At 42.3% G+C, this 19,584-nt stretch overlaps 1 protein-coding gene across 1 annotated transcript in view; it reads right to left on the bottom strand.

Annotated features, from left to right (window-relative positions):
- SLC15A1 (solute carrier family 15 member 1) overlaps window positions 1-19,584 on the bottom strand; it is a 29,043-nt gene that overhangs the window by 4,522 nt on the left and 4,937 nt on the right. The window contains exons 2-18 of the mRNA XM_069802430.1: window positions 19,231-19,259; window positions 16,068-16,152; window positions 15,835-15,976; window positions 12,897-13,016; window positions 12,606-12,705; window positions 12,275-12,365; window positions 10,285-10,368; window positions 9,038-9,120; window positions 7,777-7,863; window positions 6,647-6,736; window positions 5,372-5,416; window positions 5,236-5,268; window positions 5,012-5,100; window positions 3,776-3,857; window positions 2,193-2,318; window positions 678-827; window positions 210-259 (exon numbers count right to left, since the gene is read on the bottom strand). Coding sequence (XP_069658531.1) covers window positions 210-259; window positions 678-827; window positions 2,193-2,318; window positions 3,776-3,857; window positions 5,012-5,100; window positions 5,236-5,268; window positions 5,372-5,416; window positions 6,647-6,736; window positions 7,777-7,863; window positions 9,038-9,120; window positions 10,285-10,368; window positions 12,275-12,365; window positions 12,606-12,705; window positions 12,897-13,016; window positions 15,835-15,976; window positions 16,068-16,152; window positions 19,231-19,259 — 1,486 coding nt within the window. The remainder of the gene's footprint in view (window positions 1-209; window positions 260-677; window positions 828-2,192; window positions 2,319-3,775; window positions 3,858-5,011; window positions 5,101-5,235; window positions 5,269-5,371; window positions 5,417-6,646; window positions 6,737-7,776; window positions 7,864-9,037; window positions 9,121-10,284; window positions 10,369-12,274; window positions 12,366-12,605; window positions 12,706-12,896; window positions 13,017-15,834; window positions 15,977-16,067; window positions 16,153-19,230; window positions 19,260-19,584) is intronic.

The raw sequence follows: 19,584 nt of genomic DNA, 5'->3' as shown, positions 1-19,584 counted from the left end.
CTAAATTATACCCAAAGTCGATATGCAACATAGTTTAGACAAATCATGCCCCAGAGCTTCCTTCCTCCCCTAAACACTGAGTGAAGCGTCCAGCGAGTGGAGAGTTCCTACAGTGTAGAAAATTATGCTAAGCAGAAGAGTCCACCCAAGAGGCAGATTGAAGAGACAGTCACACTCCTGCCAAAATTTAGGAGCAAACCAAACTCTACCTGATGAGATTATTTCCTTCTTCTGGTTTTGATGTAACATTGTCAAACAGCTGGTGGAAGAGACCGTTATCAAGATACTTCATTAGCATTAGTGAAGAGCTTAAATATGCACTATTACACAGCAGTGAGAATTAACAGAGGCTTCAGAGCAAGACTCCAGACCTTCCCTTTTAGGATCCTATTAGGATACACATCGACTAGAAAACGCTGTATGACCACACATTTAAGTCTTGGTGAAAGGGTAATTGTCAAGATTGTCAAGTTAAATACTAAGTTGGTAATTTTTTACTTTTTTTTTTTTTAAACCATATCCTGCCCTGCTCTCTGCTCTACCAGTGAGACTGGTGAGCTGTAGAGAGGAGGAGAGGCAGAAGATAAGACAAAGGGCTTGTCCTCTCAGCTTCACGCACTCCACATAGATAGCTGCTAAGACATTAATATATATCTTGGGAATGTAAGCAGACTTACCCATTTAATATCAATGCCTGTCGCAGTATTTTTAACTCCAAGAGTGTGACGGCTTCCCCCTGGCAACTTGACAACTGCATTTATAGTTTTATTTCCAGAAGCTATGTTTAATGATTGCAACTGAGACGTCTCAAATGTCATGTAGCCCGTCTATAAAGACAAACAAATTGCTATGAATTTCCATGCAATTACATATTTGTCTACACCTTTGAGGGAGTTTTATGGACTCCGGGTGGTCAGAAGTTTATACATGTGTTACTTCTGAAGTGCCAGAGATTGTGGGCATCTCCTAATTTTCATTTTTGTTAGGTTTTCTACATCAAACATTAATTTCATTTGATCATTATTTTTTATTCATTTCTTTCATTACACAAGCTTCAGAGTAACATTAGCCTCCCACAAGCATTATGGAAAAGCTGTTATATTTTCCTGTGTATTTCTTGCTCCAGATAAATCAGGCTTACCACTGCCATCAAGTAAAATTCTGTTTAGCTACAGAGGCAGCACTAGCATGAGTTAAGATGCAGCATTTTCCAAACAGCAACACCTCCTAAGAGATGCAAATTCAAGCTGTGTCTTTATGGTTGCATAGCAGGAATGACTATTACCAGGACATGTTTTAAATATTCTAAATACATTTCATCAGCATAAAATACTTAAAACATTAATAAACATGTTGATGTAGTACTAAACCCCCTTGTTTTATACGATTATAAAAAGTATTTTATAATCCAGAACATCTGGATTTTAAGATGTCTATAGCAGGGAGTGGAGCATTTTACACCCTTCATTTTCAGGTATGCACCACAGTTGTATCAATTCCACATCAGCATACAATTTGGGTGCCATTATCTTCTCCTCAGCTCAGTTTCCATGTGAGGCAAATTTGGAGGAGAATGGAATAGGGTTTCTCCTCTTATATGGAAACAGGATTGCAGGCTGTCAGAGAACATGCTTCCTAACACCCGTTATTATACATGTCCATCAGCTCCACCACATTTTGCTGGCAATAGGGCTATCAAGGTTGTGCTGTAATAGAACCCAAAAAAGGTTCTTTAAGAGCAAAATCTGAAGCTTAATATATGTGATGTAGCCACAGAAAAAAATTCCCTGTTTAAGTAAGCAATCACTCACGGTAAGAGCAGTGATTTACTGGAGCTGAATGGACTTTTACTGAAGGAAAGTGTGTTCTTGCTGTTAAGAAATGACACCTTTTTAGCAAGAGTGAAATTTTCCTTTAGTTCAAAATCACTATTAAGTTTTGTAAAAAAAAAAAACCTCTTACCGAAACAAACTAGTACTACTTACAATATTGAGAGTTACCATTTCTTCATTCACTGTGTTTTCAGTAACAATTCATTCCACAATAAAAAAAAAAAAAATCTTTAAAATGAATAGAGGAAAAAAAAACTAGAAAAGAATCAATTTTGAACCATAAGTTAAGAACCACTTTGACTTACTCCATTAGATTTTTTTTTTTTTTTAACTTGCTATTCCCCATCTCCTGTTACTTACCGACTTCATAGACATTACATCCACACTCTGAAGTTTAGGTTCAAACTGAACTGTTGCATCATTAGTACCTAGATTTATTATTTTGATTTGGGATTGCCCAGCTGCAGGGAAAACGGGAAGAGTTTTCTGCAGGACAGAAAAAAAGTAAAATCAATGCCCTAAGTCACATGGAAAAAGTACTATGATTACTGTGATCTTAGTTATCTCATGATGAAGATTAGCATTTGCCCGATGATCTGTGATTGTCAGAGGGCTGCAACTTTAATAATGAGTTTCGTTACTAGTCTCCCAAGCTGCCTTACTGCTGCCTCAAGAAAGAAGTGTCTCAACCCCAACAGTGCCTCTGTGGCCAGATGTGGTTCCTCTTTGATCACGTCCCCGGCCGCTACCGAGGCCACTCTGCAGTTCGAGGGATGGGCTTTTCCCACATCCTATGGGTTCCTGAGCTTCTCCGTACCATGTTCTGACTCGCTCTCCCCCAGCACTGGTGCTGCTGAACTGGACAGAAGCATGTATGGGCACTGCCCAGTGTGACAGCCCGGAGAAAGCGAACTTCTGGAGACTTCGCTTCCCACCAGATCTAGCAGTAAATAGCTTCTGCTCTTGCAGAGCATCAAGAGCCGGAGGAGTTGTGTCTATTTCAGTTCTGCCTCAACCTTTCTTTGCCTCCCACACTTTTGTCATCTGCTCCCATCTCTTTAGGTACATCACACAAGAAAAGCAGTTCCATCTTTACCTTTCTGCAGGAGATTCTTGTGCAACAGCCTGGGAAGTTACCAGCTTTGATGAAGTTTCTTCCCAATGCCAGTACGTGTGTGTGCACAGCCCCGGCCTTCCGGACAAAACGTTCAGGAAGACAGCCTGGATGTGTCTATACCAGCTGAAGGCCAGACCCTTTACTTCCCACTTCAAGAGGCAGACTTGAATATAAAGCTGGTTTCACTGCTGGACCCAGGCATTGAGAGTTCCTCATTCCTAACTAAAGCTATTTAACAGTTGAGCATCTTGCCTTGATAGTGCATGCAGACAGGCAGGCACCTCTGGATAGCTATCCAGGGATGCAATGGATCACCTTCCAGAGGTGTTGCCGACACCCCAGCTACAGGGGAAACCTTCATCTGGTTCAGGCACGACACCTCCCTTTGGGGCAAGGAAAGTTCGGTGTGATGAATCCTGCCTTAAACAGGTATCAGCTTTGCCCCTGCTCTGATGATGCTTCCCAGACTGTCACACTTCACCTCCGGTCTAAATACCAGAAGAGATCAGAGATACGAAGCAGGTAGGCCAAATAAATCTCTGGTTTTTCAGCTTTTAGTCTCAGTTTAAAGACCCGAGGCTGCCTTAAATGCGTGATCTATGCTAACGGCAGATGAGATGTTTTGCAGGACGGTGTCCATAGCTAGTTAACTTTATTATGCTAATCACTATTGCAATATACTTTAATATTTTCCCTCCCTCTACTTCTGTGCTCATATGCTTGGTTCCAAATTTAGGAGTCTTGGCTCATTTTCCCCTTAAACACACTTTGTTCTGTATTAACAACTAAATATTAATAGTAAATACTTGCACATGGCTGAACTTACATCTATTTGCACTTGCACAAGGGCAGCAGCAACGAAAGCCAAAGATGCAAGGAACATACCAACAGTGATCTTCCTCAGGGGCCTAGTACAATGACAAAACATATACGTGAGTTTTAAGACAAATATTAATTCAAAGCCTCAGCCGTTAGTTATTTTCTTTCCACGGTGGGGAAACTCAAATGGCCGCAGCTAGCACATTATCACCACTTGAAGGGCTGATGTTGTTACAGAAAGTGTTCTGCTAAGCTGGGTACCTCTCGATTCATAGTTACACTATTGGGAAATACATCCTTCCTGCAGCATCTGAATACCACGTTATTCTGCATTTGCTGGGCTCAGATATTGACTGAACATAATTATTAGGTTTCTGGAAAAGTTTTATCTGCAGGAAGGAAAAACCCTATCCAGTACACTTGCTAGCTTTAAAACAACAAAAAGACAAGAAGTTGCGCCTTTTAAAAAAGGATAACAATTTGTGTCAATATTGCTATGTTTAAATCAAAATAATATTGAACAAAAAGTGTCAGGGAAATATGTTGAATTAGGAGACATCTACTGACATTCAGATGAGCTGTAAGGGTAAATTTAAAGGGAGATATTTCATTAATCAGATGTAGAGTGTCCACAAATGAATGGCAGTGTTTCCAGCACAGCACACGCCCCCAGTTTTTCATAAATAGATGGAAAAACAGCATTGCATCTCAGCCCTATAAAAATTAAGAACTGTATTATCTTCTGCCTCTCCAACCTGGAAGTGCTAGCTACTTCATTACCCACATTAAAAATTACATGCAATGCCCTCTGAAGCTACACCTAGAAGTATCCAGTGAGCCAGACTCCTCACACAGAGGAAACACATCTTGCCTCAGGTAGTTTTAAGCCCAGAACCTGACGCATGCTAAGGATGTATGTTGTATTTCTATTTCTTAAACTTTTGGGAGGGAGAGGGGGTAGACATGGGGGAAGGGGGAAGTGGAAAACAGTAAACAGCATCTCTCCTGCAGTCAAAAGATTTTGCCCTTAAAGGGAAATTACTGTTATTTTACTATTAGATTCTCTTCCTCTAGTCTGTGGTGCCTGTGTTCTGTGGTTTGGGTTTTTTTTCATTTCCTGAATATATTAAACCCATTTTAAATGCACTGAATGCTTGCTCTTGTTACGTCACGGCTGGTAGCGCAGTTTAAAGAAACCATTAAAATGAGCCTCTTTTGAAGTCAAGTAAGTACATCAACTTACGTAAAATTGATCTTGCATTTCTTGATTAAAGGATAAACCAGAGCATCCACAACTGGGACCATTATAATAATCAGGATCGGATTCACAGTCTGTTGAAGATGAATATAAGAAGGGAAAAAATTAAGTATTTTTCAAAGTCCTTTCTTCAATGAAATGCAATTAAAATATATATATATACACACTTTGGGAAGTACTTAGAATTATCAGACAGAAGATTACTGTACCTGCATCTGGTCTGGCTGAATCTGAATAGATCCCTGGTGAAGAAAAAATAAATAGGTTTTAATGTTATGACAACAAATAAAACTGATCTGAAAAGTAAATGTTAATTAGGGAAAAAAGCAATAAAAAGTAACCTACAAAATTCCCATCCATTGTTGTGGCCTGCAGTGTCCATCTTGACCCCTTAACAAAAGAAGAGAGAGGTAAATGACACAGTAAATCAAAGTTCCTCTCTAATTGTTTTTGTAAGTGAAGCGTTGGGAAAGACATGCAGTACAATAAAAATACAAAGCGAGCTTGCTACAGGAGTGTTCTTCCTCTGCAATGTAAATATTTGAACAAAGTGGTCCTTGTGGCCCATTTCACTTATTTACTAGTTTTGCGAACTAGAGCAGAAAATAATTTAGACGCAGAGATTAGCCGGAGAGATGGCAGGGACACCCCGCACAGAGCGCTGCCGCCTGCGCGAGCCCGAGCCCCCCGCACCGCTGACACGTCCATCCTTCTCCACACAGCCCAGCAGACAGCGGCCAAACCAGGACTGGACCTGCCTTGAGCCCTCTGCCCCAAAAACCTGCCAATAACCGGTTAAATGGGGCTGGCTTTCAGCCGGAGCCCAGGGCGAGACAGGAACGCGCATCGCTGCGTCTGTGGCGAGAGCCTTTTAACTACCCGCGATGTACCGCTGGCTGAGAGACGAGTTATCACTCATGTAATGAGTACAGAGTTCTGAATTTCATATCAAGGTTGCCCATTTATAACAGGTCACAACAGTAGTTAAGCTCACTGGTACCAGACTAAAGCAGCACGACCTACGCAATCCGGACCAAACTTCCTACGGTCTGCCTTGGATAAAGCCTCGTTCTCTCCGACACCCTCCTAAATTCATACTTCAACACTTTGAAAGCCTACTGTCACGAGTCCTGAGCACTCAGTCCACCAAGTGAATGGGAATTATAGGCTAATACTTCTGCTTGAATGTGTGAGGTATTTGTAACAAGTTTGAGTGATTAAGCAAACCGGCATCCAGGCAGTTTCAGCCCTGGTTCTCCAGAGCATTTACACTAGGACCCTACATTTCATGTCACAACTGACAGTGGAAGAAGCGTTAGAACTAAGAAAGCTTTAAATTACTGTTTCACCCTCTGAGTCCTGGCTGATGCAAGATTTAGAGATACCTCAGCCACTGAATCAGTCCTGGGCATCTCCAGGTAAATTGAGTTTCCCCTGGCTGCAGAACATCCTGTACTAACATGACTCGGTAACTACCCCTTCGCATTAGAACCAAGTTAAAGAATTTGCAAAGAATTATTTTCCACCCTCCCACAGGCACCTTTTATGTCTGGTCACCTCAGAGTACATAGAGTGACGTGGTACATCTCTTATTGCCAAGCCAAACAATTTCTACTTTACCTGCTGGTCAAAAAGCGCCCAGAACATGGGGAGAGGGATGTAAAGGAAAAGCACCTTCAACACCATCTTAGTCTGAGCAATCAGTCGTTTCTGCAGCAAACAAGAATTACACAAGAGGAATTTGTCAAAAAAAAAAAAAAAAAAAAGGGACAGTTGTAGACTGCTGTTCACAGCACAACAGGTGAAGACACATCAGGTAATCTTTACCCATGTCCTAAACTTTGTATATTGTGGGTACTTCTGCTGATTTCTGTTAAGAAGCACAAGGTCTGCTTGTGGGTGTGGGAAGGGCTGCTGGTTAAAGGTGACACTGATATCAGAGAGACCTGTGCCTCTTGGCATGTGTACTGATGGCAGCATGAGATTTAGCACTTAGTGCTGCATTTTTTGTTCTAGGAAGGAGGCATTTGAATGACTGGTGACTGAGGAATGCATTTCACACATGAAAAATGCACATAGGCAAGAGGAAAATAAAGGGGACAGGCTAAGGTTTGTGCTGCCGTTGACAATGGGGAAGGGTGGATAGGTGGCAAGGGACATGGTTTGGGACTGTGGGACACAAGGCTTTGAGAGTCATGGTAAGGAGCTTGTACTGAGGTCGGGGGGATGCAGTGTTTACCCACTTAAGCTGAAATTCCTAAGCATAATTCTGCAGTTCGACCCTGAGACAAGTGTTACAGCCCTGCGCATTAACTATGACAGTCAACACCATGCCCATTTTTCCCTTCTGCAGTCGTTAAAGCAGCATATTTTTGTTTGAAGCCAGTTTACCGAGAGAAACAAAAAGTTGACAAGGATAATGCTTGCTATTTTACTAACTCCAAAACTAATAGGTGCTTGCATTTGTTCGACAAGGGAAACAGCCTTTTCTTTATCTCCCTTGAATTTCCCTGGGCAGGCTATGATCACACGGAGCATCAACTCAGACAGCTCTGCTTTCTCCCACGGGAGCTGGGGTGATTACCTACAACCCCAGGGAAGCACTGAGGTTTGGCCAGACCGTTAGCTTCTAAACGATTGAGAGGCCCAAAACTATTTGCCCAGTGCTTGAGGCAGCAGATCAGAGCAGACAGAAGGGAAGGTGAGGGTTGAGGGATGTCACAGCACAGGAGTCCTCACCCAGTACTTACGTCATACTTCTCACTCGCCCAGTCTAGCCAGTGCTCTCTCTTGGGGAACTCCTTGCTGCGATGTCGAAACCTGTTTTTGATGGCAAACTGAGGAGAGACAGAATTTTGTTTAATGGCATTACAAATATTTATAAGTGCTATAAACTGTTTTGTCATTAAAGATGACACTCCTGCTTCTAGTGCTTAGAGGGTGCTAAAGGTAACTTACTTCTGTGAACTGCTGTAAGCATTGAGGGAATATTGCTTTTAAGGCATCACACTGGATATCCAGTGGAGTGTGCACCTGGGATTAGCTGAACCAAACAGCTCAGAGTAGTCTCTCTCAGTCTAGGTTGCTGTTAGGAGCTTAAATAAGTCTGAAGTAGGCAGGTCTTCATGTACAGCAATAAACAGAAGAACACCATATGCACAGGTTTTCAGAGCTGAATGTCTCTAAGAGTACATTTCACTACGAGAAGCTGCATCTTGTAGATATTCCTCATACCTTGACACTGAACATACACAAATATAGTCCTGAAGAACTCCTAAGACTTTCTGCATGGAATAACATGCAAGGCTGAGCTGGGCCTTAGGAGCAGAGCTCTAAGCAATGGCCAAAGTCACATATAGAGATTTGGTGCTGACAGCGCTTACAAGACAAGCAACGGTCTGGTCTATAACAAGCTGGCAGACCTGTGTGGAGAATGAAGCAGCCCATAAATGAAAAAAATCCCCTGATCTCAAAGCTGAGGTACTGCAAAGTTGGGGCATGCAGTGCTATTAATGCAGATTTAGCTCCCTTTCTTGCAGGCTTGCACTGACATGTGAACCTCCCTGATCTCCCTAATACAGTGGGGATCAATATACCTCTGCCTTGTAAATAACATCTTTGCTGATAAGATATACTAGTAGCTCTGCTCTTGACTCAGGTCAAGGCATGTTTGTCTCCTCCTACAAGGCTGCATAAAGGTGCACAAATGAGAAAGAAATGATTCCCAGAAGTTGGGATAAGCTTTTACATATACCTGACATCTTACTTTGTTTTCTTCATGTAAAAATTCACATATAAACCAAGATATAGATAAATAAAAAGGCACTCTAAATCTGGAGGTGTCAGTAAGAACCCCTCCATAAAGAAAAAAATAAAAAAACCAAAAACAAAACACAAAAAAAACCAACTTAAGAAGCTTTCTTCATATTATGACAGATTTCTGATCTAGGCAAGTTTACTGAACGTTTTAAAAATTGCTGCCAGGGTTTTGGGCATACAAATAGTACTTACTCCAATGCATTTGGAAACTTGAATCATTATATTTCCTTGAGGTTGAACTTTCTTGTACATTCTGCTTCCAACTATGAACACAACTGCAGTACGCAATCAGAAACAAAAATCAAGTCAGGATTAATTGAAAATAGCAGCAAATAATTTGGTATGGAAACAGTAACAGTCAAGGAGCTACATCAGGGTGGGAATAAGCCTCCTAAGGAGCAACGAAATTGCCTATTGCCATGTTATCATACAGTAAAAGAAATCAGATTAATACCAGCAGATTGCTTCTATTTAAGACAAAGGACTAAATCTGGCAACTCTTAGGGTAAGTCCTCAGTGGGACGTTAGCTTAACTGAGGGAAGGTCAAAACAAGGGCCACTTCGGACCTTGGCTCTGGCCTTGCTGTACAGGATTAAGACAGCTCGCAGGGCTCCTTTTCGGGAGTCTGGAACGCTGCGGCTCACGTCGCGCAGGGACAGGCGAGGCTCTGCCTGACCTGCTGGACTCGCCGAGGCGTCCTCGGCTCCCACGTCCCGGCACGTTCCCCATCCTCACCCTCCCACGTGCGGGACAGGGCACCGGCAAATCCCCGCAGCCGCCCTCCGCCCTGGGTCGGGCACACAGGCAAGATGGGGTCACCTGGAGCTGGACACCCACCCTGGGTGGGCTCCTGGTCAGGACCGTGAAGGACCAGGACCGTGAAGGACCAGGACCACAGGGGATGCTGTGGTACATACTGATACCCTTCCAGTTTCTCGGTCGTTGTGGCTCGGGGAGTGACCCGTAGCACAGCTAGTAAAAACGCAAGTGTTGGAGAAATACTGACACACCAGTATGGCATTTCTCCAGCGCAGGGACGATTACTTTATACAGTTCACTATCCTGGACCACGGACAGTTTCCAAAACCCACATTTTCTCAGAGTTCTCACACTACATTCAAAAGATCTTATTTATACACCCCAGCAGTCCAAGACACATAGACGGTAAGTTACATAATGTACAGAATTCAATGGTATATTTGTGCCTCTCCCCAGGCCCATCAGTCTCGCCTGGTAAATCACTGTCTTCTGTAAAAGCAAGTGCTTCAGGTTAATCCCCACCCCCCACCCCACCTCCCAAGTAAAAAATTGCAGAAATGATCAAGTACTGGTAGAAGTTGGTACCTGGAGCTTTCTATCACTTCCTCATTATTCTGAGATCATTATAATCTAATCATGTCTATAACTGAAGCAGCAAGATGGAAGCAGTCCCACTTACCCAAGGCGACAGCCATGAGTGCAGCAGGAACTCCAAAAGCCAGTGGGTAACATCTCTGTTTGCTATGAATGCCACACTCTTGAGCTGAAGTACAAAGTAACATTAGATAAGTCCTAGTCAGCTCTGCCAGAGTTTTTACATAGGGTTTCTGTTCTTTGCATTCATTAACTCAGGGGAAGGAAAAAAATAAATCTCTGCTGACATTGACAGAGTGGATAATCAGTATCCAACTTACCTTTCATTATTGAAAAGGGGAATTATATATCACAAAAAAAAAAAATTAAAAAAATCACAGAACAGTTAGGTGTTGGAAGGGACCACTGGAGGTCATCTGATCCAACTCCCTGCTCAAGCAGGGCCACCCAGAGCTGGTTTCCCAGGACCATGTCCAGATGGCTGTTGAATATCTCCGAGAATGGAGACTCCACAACCTCCCTGGGCAGCCTGTGCCGGTGCTCGGTCCCCCTCACAGCGACAAAGTATTTCCTAATGTTTCAGTTTGTGCCCATTGCCTCTGGTCCTGTCCCTGGGCACCACTGAGCAGAGCCTGGCTCTGTCCTCTTTGCACCCTCCCTGCAGGTATTTATATACACTGATGAGATCTCTTCTCCAGGCTGAACAGTCCCAGCTCTCTCAGCCTTTCCTCATAGGAGATTTACATTTAGTTTTACACTGAGAAGTGAAGAATCCTACTAGGATGGTCAAACGCATATTCTTGGTGAGAAAGGAACTAGATTACAAAAAGTTCTGGGACAAGTTCATAAACAAAAATGTAAGTAACATAATAAGTGTAGCTTGTTGAAAAAAATTCTCAGACACCACATACCCTCGCAACCCCCCCCGGCAGCAGTCAGTGATTTGACTTTATAAACTTCACACATACATCCTGAAATGATGCTCAGAGTGTGGACATAGCTACTAACAGGGAAAAGTAAAAGACTAAACAAAATCATTACCTTTTTCACCATACTTCTTCTAACAGGAGACTTAGAGAGTTTGATTTGAAAAAATATTAGCTTGCAGCTAATTAATGTCTTGATTTAGTTGCATTAGCCTTTTGGTTAAACCATTACAGGACATAATGGTATCACTTCCCTCAGCTGAACTTGTCTGTTTTTCCAAGGCAGTTTTCACCTTGTATCAGCATGGAAGTAAACTGCATGTTGTGCCTTATGCATATCTCCTTCCACTTTGGGAAAGGATAGAATTTGCATTAAACAAACATCTAAAATGCTTCTACACAGTCTGTTCCAGTCAAGACATCCAAAGGCCAGAATTTCAGCCTAGTGCTTTAGGGTTATTCCAGAACTCACATGCTGTTTTCTTCCTTTTGAGAAAAACAGCCTTCTTCAAACTCCTGCCAAGCACATCCACACAGCACCATCTGTGTAAGCTTGCCGTGAAAATCCATACGCATATAGATCAGTGAATCGTTTGCTTTTTGTTTAGGATCACGCTATTCGTTATAAGCAGGAGAGAAAATAACTTTCTCCTTTAACACTATGAAAAACATCATTTACTTTGTCACATGGATAAATGTGGTCCCATGTGCATAGATGCTTCTGTACTTCGCATGGGCACACTTTAGAATTGTCTCCGCTTCCAGAATGGAGGGCTCTCTCCCTGCTTCCCTTCCCAGACAACAGTACAACTCTTTCTTGTGTGATGGTTTTAAAGGCATTGGAAGAGGTGCCACATTTGTACCTCCATGGAATTAAGACGTGCATTAGGCAAACAAGTTGATGGCCTCCTCAGATCTAGTACTTCTGATCCTAAAGGCAATTCAGATCTCAAACTGGCTTCTTTTTGACAGTACCTCACCTGTGGGAAGTGGGATGACATACATGAAAACTTGAAGGCTACTTGCGAGGTGGACTACTTCCACAAGGTGTCAAAGAATAAAACATTCATTTAAACCCAACTGGACTGCAGTCCAACACTCATCCTTTACTGATGTTTAACCATTTTATAAACAAATGTGTGGCCTTACCTCTGAGAATTGGGGTGATTATAGTAGATAGAAGACTTCCAGCATTAATTGACAAATAAAAGATAGAGAAGAATCTAGTTCTTTGTTTTTCCTGCAGTAAAAACAAAAAGTTGTTTAGAAAGGCTTAGCCAGAACCACGTTGATCAGCCTAGATCAATCAGCAGCTCTGTTTGCGCTGTTCAAGACAAATAGTTACCTAGCTCCTTCTTCAGCTACTCAGGAAACACTGCAGTAATGCACATGTCTAAATATGTTTATTATTATTAGAGTATTATAATAGTCAAACAGTAAGAGTATCTGTATGATCAAAAAATCTCAAAGACATTGTTACCTGATGATCTTCAAACTGATCTCCACCAAATGCTGACACACAAGGTTTGATCCCACCAGTACCAAGTGCAATAAGGATCAAGCCAATCATGGACAGAGCACTGGAACAAAGCAGAAAAGAGAAAAAGAAAAAAAAAAAAAAAGATAAGCAAAACCACTTTGCTTTCTTGCTTAAAGCATACGTAAGAGACTGATTGCAAGCCAGTTGAAATTCAAGTAGCATAAATTTAAGGCGTGAGTTGTCCCACCCTTCATCAATCTGGAAAAAAAAAACATGTAAAAGGCAACTCACATGTGCACTGATACATTATCGGGAGAGCCATCCTGGTTGTGATCCGTCAGGTCATTTATGGAGCTCACAGACATGATTGCCTGCCCAATAGTGTAGACAATGGACAGGGAGACAATGGTCCTGTTATAAAGAGAAGAGATGAATTTTTAGATATGTTAACACAATTACACACGTATTCATGCACACAGAGATAATGCAGACTTCTTGCTCATTTCAAAGGTGCTTAATAAAGAAGCATAATTAACAGATATGACAAGTTATGGACTCAACTTATCACAAGCTACTGTGAAAATCTCTCCACGCACCTCTGTCACAATATTTCTATTCTTTATTTTTTAATTATTATTATTATTTTAGCTAGCCTTGTTTAATTAAGCAACGCTCTTGCCTTGATGACAAATGGATTCTGTAGATACCACCAGGTCTCGGGAGATATTTTAATATCTTCAGTGGTTGCCTTTTTAATAACCAACTCAAGAATGCCATTATCATATTTCATATATGGTGAAGTTCAAACAGGCTGCTCTACAACACTGAAGTATGCAATTTACACTGATTTTAATATTGTTTAAACATTCTCTATGTTCTTTTATTAAAAAAAAATAAAAAATCTACTTTAAACATGGAGACTCCCCCAAAATACTGTTGTGAACGATGACTCTATTACCCCACCCTCTCAGTTGTAAGCGTACCAACATCTTTAAACTCAGAGCAGGGCAAAAGCAGCACTGAAGAGTACAGACCGCAGGCTTTCAGCCTGACTTTTCTCTGCCAGGCGGTGCTAGGAAGGTAACACTACAGAATCACCAGCCCTCACCCCCATGCCTTTAGGGTCCGTTCCTCTTTCTTGTATGTAAGAACATACTCCATTTTAACTTTGTTGGAGCTTAAGTACGCGACTATAGTTTAATGCACGCTCATCTGCTGCTTTGGTTGGGGGTCCATTCAACAGGCACAGACCCAGATCTCCAGTTTGGAGGAAAAGCAGGAGAAATAGGATGCAGTGATGTGAAATTATTTAAAACCCTAGTTTGCAGGAGAGGCAGTCCCAAACCCAGTGCAGCCCATGACAACGAAGGGCAAGGCTCAAGAACCTAGGACAATCTGAATCTATTTGACAAAGGCAAGAGATCCTCACAGCAAGCTTGGAGCACCCTGATGTGAGAGGGACAGAGGAAGCATCGCTCACACCATTGACCAAGTTCTTCTCACTTCAGAACAAGGTTTCTCTGACTTAAAAATGCTCTTTCCTGTAGCAGGGTAAAAATCCATACAAAGTGGGGCAACAGTAGTTCTGCTACTTAGTGGTATTTAGCAGATAAATCAGAACTTTTTTTTTTAAATAGCACTTCCATATAGTTACTTTAGTTGCTTAACAACTTAGGAGAAAGTTTCCAATTGAAGTTAAGCCTGAGCTGACCCAGAGAGAAACTTCTGGTTTTTATTTGTGAATCTCATAAGCATGCTATGAAAACAACACTTACATAATTGGCACTGCATGGATGGTACCCAATTAAAAAAATAATTGTGATTTCTGTACTATTTTCCCCAAGAACTTCACATCTAACAGTATGTGAGCAGACCCCAGCATGCTCCTTGGCAGACATTGCACAAAGTACATGGACTGTGGAAGATTTAAGTCTCTAATAGAAGAGTGCTTAACAGTGCTTGGGTAACCTCTTCCTCTTGTCATCATAGATTTTTTTAATGAATTATTGTTTAAGCCTTCCTCATGGCACCTGGCTGTATTTTAGGGCATCTATACATTAAAGCCATACTTTTTCCAAAAGCATGTTTTTCCTTGTCAAGCTTAAAGTTCCAGTTTTAAGTCCTGAGCCATCCTACTGAGCTCCTGGGTTAAGGGTCTGGTGGCCAGTGGCTTGCAGCTGTGGCACTGGTATACACAAATACCAGAGGAGAAGGGATGCAAGCTTCATCTTGATAAAACAGGTAAAAGCCAAAACAGATTTAAAAAAAATAAATAAAATCATACCATCTAAACAAGCAAGTACACAATATATTTAGGCTGCAATCTGCAAGATATCCAGCTACTTGCAATGAGTTCACACTGCTCAGACCAGCGCCACAGAGGACACTTGACAGTGGTTGCAGCCCTGGGCTCCCAGAGGCTGTCAACACAGCAGAAGATGATGGTGTGGTCTTCGGCCAAGCGACTGCACAGCCTGCTTCATCTCTAATCTCTGGGAGACCTTTGGCAAGTCAGCTAACGTTCCTGACTCATATCCCTCCATAAAATCTTTATTGTGCTTTTTTCGGGCAAAGTAAACACTATTAGAAACACGACATCAGTAAAGGAGAGCAAGATCAGGCTGTTGGAAATAATTTGGTTACATTTCAAAGCACTTAACTCAGCAGTACTTTTCTGAGCAACTAGCACACAGGTAAAAACCCAGAATTAATCATTTAAAGAAAGAGTTGCAACTCAGTAAAATGTCCCACTGAGCTGCCAGGTCAATACTGAAATCACAGAATACTTTAGAATATATGCTAAGTCCCAGTTAATACCAGATAACACAGTATTTCACTATTTCATTGGCCACCTGTGATAGGTAAAGAAGCAGTCCAATGTAATTATAACCTCCAGTATCTACCTTCGCACCTTGGTGAATGCTTTCCTTAGTTTAGCTTGCTTTTTGTCCAGATGAGAGGCAAAACATGCAGCACGCTTGGAAAGCAAGCTACTACCCTTAACTGATTAGCAGGTGTAACATTTGTTAACTCAGTGCAGTTTCAGGTCTGAGCTAAATCAATTAAAACCTCAAGCTCTGGAGAAAAAAAAAACAACACAAACAATCCTGGACTAGCCAACACCAGCTCTGAAGCTGCTGTTCTGAGCTGCTGCTTTAGGTGATGGTTTAAGTAACACATCTCAGGTGAGCTTTCATGATTTTGGGTTGTTTTCTAAGGGAGCACTCACTTAAACTTTCCCAGCCAAGAGTCTGCAATGAGCGCTCCAAGGATCGGTGTCAAGTAACACAGTGCAACGAACGTGTGGTAGATGGCTGTAGACAAGTTGTCATCCCATTGCAGGAAATATTTGAAATACAAAACGAGCACCGCTGTAGGAAGAACAAAATGATGGGTTACAAACTGAAGTCAGGTCTGGGTAAGTAATAGTCAGCATGAGGAGACGCGGGGCATTGGACATACCTCGCATGCCATAGTAGGAGAACCGCTCACAGAACTCATTGATGATGATGAAGAAGATGCTCAAGGGGTAGCCCAGGCAGCTTGGCTGGAGGCAAGAGACAGCGTGAGCTCAGAGCTGTGCAACACAAACATCGCTCTCCGTGCCCCACGGCCTGAGCGAGCTCCATACAGACTCAGCAGGAATGGGTAGGTACTCAGGGGTGAGGAGGCTGTAGAACGACACTGGTTAATCTGAACCAAGAGTCAATTCTCACTTCCCCCTCTTGGTCCCAGAGCTCTACAGATCTTATCTGCCCTTTGCAAGAGATCTTCAGCAACACTATATTTAACCTTCAAGCACATTTGAAATCTTCAGAATTTAACCTTAGAGCAATCTTGATTGGTATCCAAAAATATGCAAAAAGCCAATTTTTTTGAATAAAATCAAAACGCAAACCCAACAGAAAACCCACCATGCTAAACCCCCACAGCACACCACAGTTAGAAGCCTGGGGCTATTTTTAAATGCCTCCAGTTGAGACAAACATTTAAACATTTTATTCAAACAAATCTCTTTGAAGCTTCCTGTCCTCACAAATACTCTGCCTGATGAAGAATCCTTTTCTTCAGACCTGCTGATAGAACTGACTTTACTCCTAATTTAAAATGGTACGACATTAACAGCCAGATTTACTGAGCCTTCACCTGATGCGACAGGCATCTCCACAGTCACTGTCACGCAGCTTGTGACACGGCTCTTGCCATTGAGACAAAGGGAAAACATACATCAGGTACAAATCTGGCATGATCAGTAGAATCGGAAGTTTAACTTCTGATTGCCTACTTTTCTTAGTGGATGACTACATATCATTTCTATTAAAATGACCAGGAATGCAAGTTGAACATAATCCTCCCCTTTTAATGGGCTTAATTCTGCAAGTTGCAAAAATCACATTTTTTTTAATAAGCTTCAGAACATCTCAGAGGTAAAACAGTTATGAAACTTGAGAAGCACAGACAAGAAAAAAAAATGGCATCGTTTGTCTTCATGTTGTAAGGGTTTGGGAATCAAAACAATCTGTATTCCATGTGAAACAGAAATAAGTTAACTTTGCAGATCAAAAGGGAAGAAACCTTACATGGGAAAATCCTGCTTGACACGAGTAAATCAGAAAGCCCATGTCTCCAGCAAAGCTGCTGGCCAGAGCCGTAACGAACAACACAACACTTCATGACACTTGAGTGCTACAATAAGCTTTCTCTGAACACTGCAAGAGAAATGAAAATAAGAGAGAGTGGCAAGAGTATCGCTGACTTGAGACTAACTCAGTCACGAGGATGTCCAAGCAGCCTGAACAGCACTGATCTTTGTTATCAGCTGAACCAAGTATATAGTGGACATCTTACCCATGGTTTGATAATCAGGCTTCACTGAAAGAACCTGACTTCAGCTGAGGTGAGTGCCAGGTGGGACTCGTATAGCTTAAAGCAACCAAGATCAGAGGCCTAAACAGAAACTTGTGACTCTTGATTTATCACATTCTCCATGGTCAGAAAGAGGGGTCTCCAAAGGAAGCCCATCCAAATGTATTCAAAATTAGATAAAATTCACTCAGAGGTGCCCATTTCCCTCAGCTGAAGATGGTAGGAACTCTAGATGACTAGCCCCAACTTGGACACAGCTCTTGGCAGACTGGAGTTCATGCAGAAGAATGGTACCCAGCCCTGTCTCTGCACCATCCCCTAAGCCATGCAAATATTCATGCTTCAGAGGAGACCAATAGAGAACCACACCGTGAAGGTTTGGCTCAGCACCCGCTAGAGATACCCACAAGGTTTTGATTTCAGCAGTTGCTAGGCTACACCCTAAAACAGTAACCCACGGTGCAAGACCGGTTTCTGCCAGGGTAACTGGGTATAACCCAGCTCAGGAGAAGAGGATGACCCCACCTGAAGCAGAACAAAGCCTTCCCCGTGTCTGTCCTGCCTACAGAGTAAAAAAAGGACAGGGCAGTCCCGACCTGGGGTCTGGTGGGACCCATCCCCTCGAGAAATTCACAAAACCTCACTAAAATCTTTTTGACTTTCTCAGTGTTCTCAGAAACATCCCCAGTGTTACGCCATCACACTACCCAACAGCTTACTGTTTAAGAGAATGTTACAGGCTGATCTGGGGAGATAACAAGCTTCCACCAAGGCTGGATTTCTGTTTTAAGCCACCAAGTGCTTATGTGCCTGGCAGAGACGTCCTGCGTTCACGTGCCAGCACAGTAGGCACTGGTGGGTTTTTTCTGGCTGCCCCTGAACTGGTGGAGATCTGCACGTCACAGCAAGGGCTGAGCATGAGCAGGGGCATACAGGAGAAAGCTATGGGGTCTTTCCCAAGGTAACAGACCTTCTTTTGTTTTTCCAAGATGCTACAAGCAAGAAGAGAATATGCAGTTGTGTCTTGATAATATATGACCTATACTGTTCTTGTCTTGCACTATACTGTCCTCTTAAATATCTGTTGCATTATACACATGCACGTATTTACTAAAACATTTTCTGTTGTGATCCTCATTGGCCAGGGAGCACTGGATCCACCACTGAAGAGGTAACCTGAAGGTTCACGTTTTATACTGCTCTCTGTAACCTTTCCTTGCCCTGGGGATGCCTGGCACAGGTCTGACACCACCCCACTGCACAGCTTTGACTTTGGCTGCTGAGGAAGCGACTAAGCTGTGAGAAAGCTGCGGGGAAAGTCTACGGAGTAAAACCTTACAAGATAAGAAAAGCAATGGCAGAGATAGGGTTGCTGAGACAGGTGTCATTAGCAGTTCAAAGATTCAAGAGGAAGAACTAACACCGAAAGGTAAAAGAGCCCTAAGGGAGAGTCGGTGGATGATGACAACTCAGCCACACGAAGGACGGGCTCCAGGGAACCCTTCTCCTCCCAGCCGATGTCTGCTCAGTCAGCAAAGGCTCTTCAGACATTTTATCGGGCTGGTGAGCGCACTAATGCTTAGCTGGAATTTAATAAGCTACCAGGCTGCTTTGCGCATGTTGGCCAATAACTCATTATTTTATACTTCTAAAGTATGTTTACAGGATGATTTTTTTTGTCCACTGCTAAAGTTACCCAAACAATGTAACCCAAAGAGAGTCAGTATTGCAACTTTTTATAGGAGAAAACAGTACTTACCGACTTGCCCTTACTCTTACTTTTTGCAGCTGTGGAGGGAAAAAAAACCACAAGTTAATGAAAACTACTAAGTAACATTCCTTTAAAATCACTAGAAGACATGGGAAAAGTTCAGCTCAAAACAAATCGTGAAACACAAACACAGTAGTGTTCAGGGTGAGTAAATTTTCAGTTTGTTAAAGGGGGACTTTTCAGGGTGCAAGAAGGTTATTAGGAAAACTTCACTCAATAGCCTTTTGTTTTTCAGGCTACGCATAGAGTTACATACACTCCCAGGGAAAAATCAAACAGAGACAAAGCATCCTATCCTACTATGACTGCTCACCGCACATCATTCAAGGTGGTGGTAGACCA

This window comes from Haliaeetus albicilla, chromosome 15, assembly GCF_947461875.1.
Source record: "Haliaeetus albicilla chromosome 15, bHalAlb1.1, whole genome shotgun sequence".
In the NCBI taxonomy this organism is placed as follows: domain Eukaryota; kingdom Metazoa; phylum Chordata; class Aves; order Accipitriformes; family Accipitridae; genus Haliaeetus; species Haliaeetus albicilla.
Note: the sequence above shows the minus strand (reverse complement) of the source record. Positions and strands in the feature narration are given on the sequence as shown.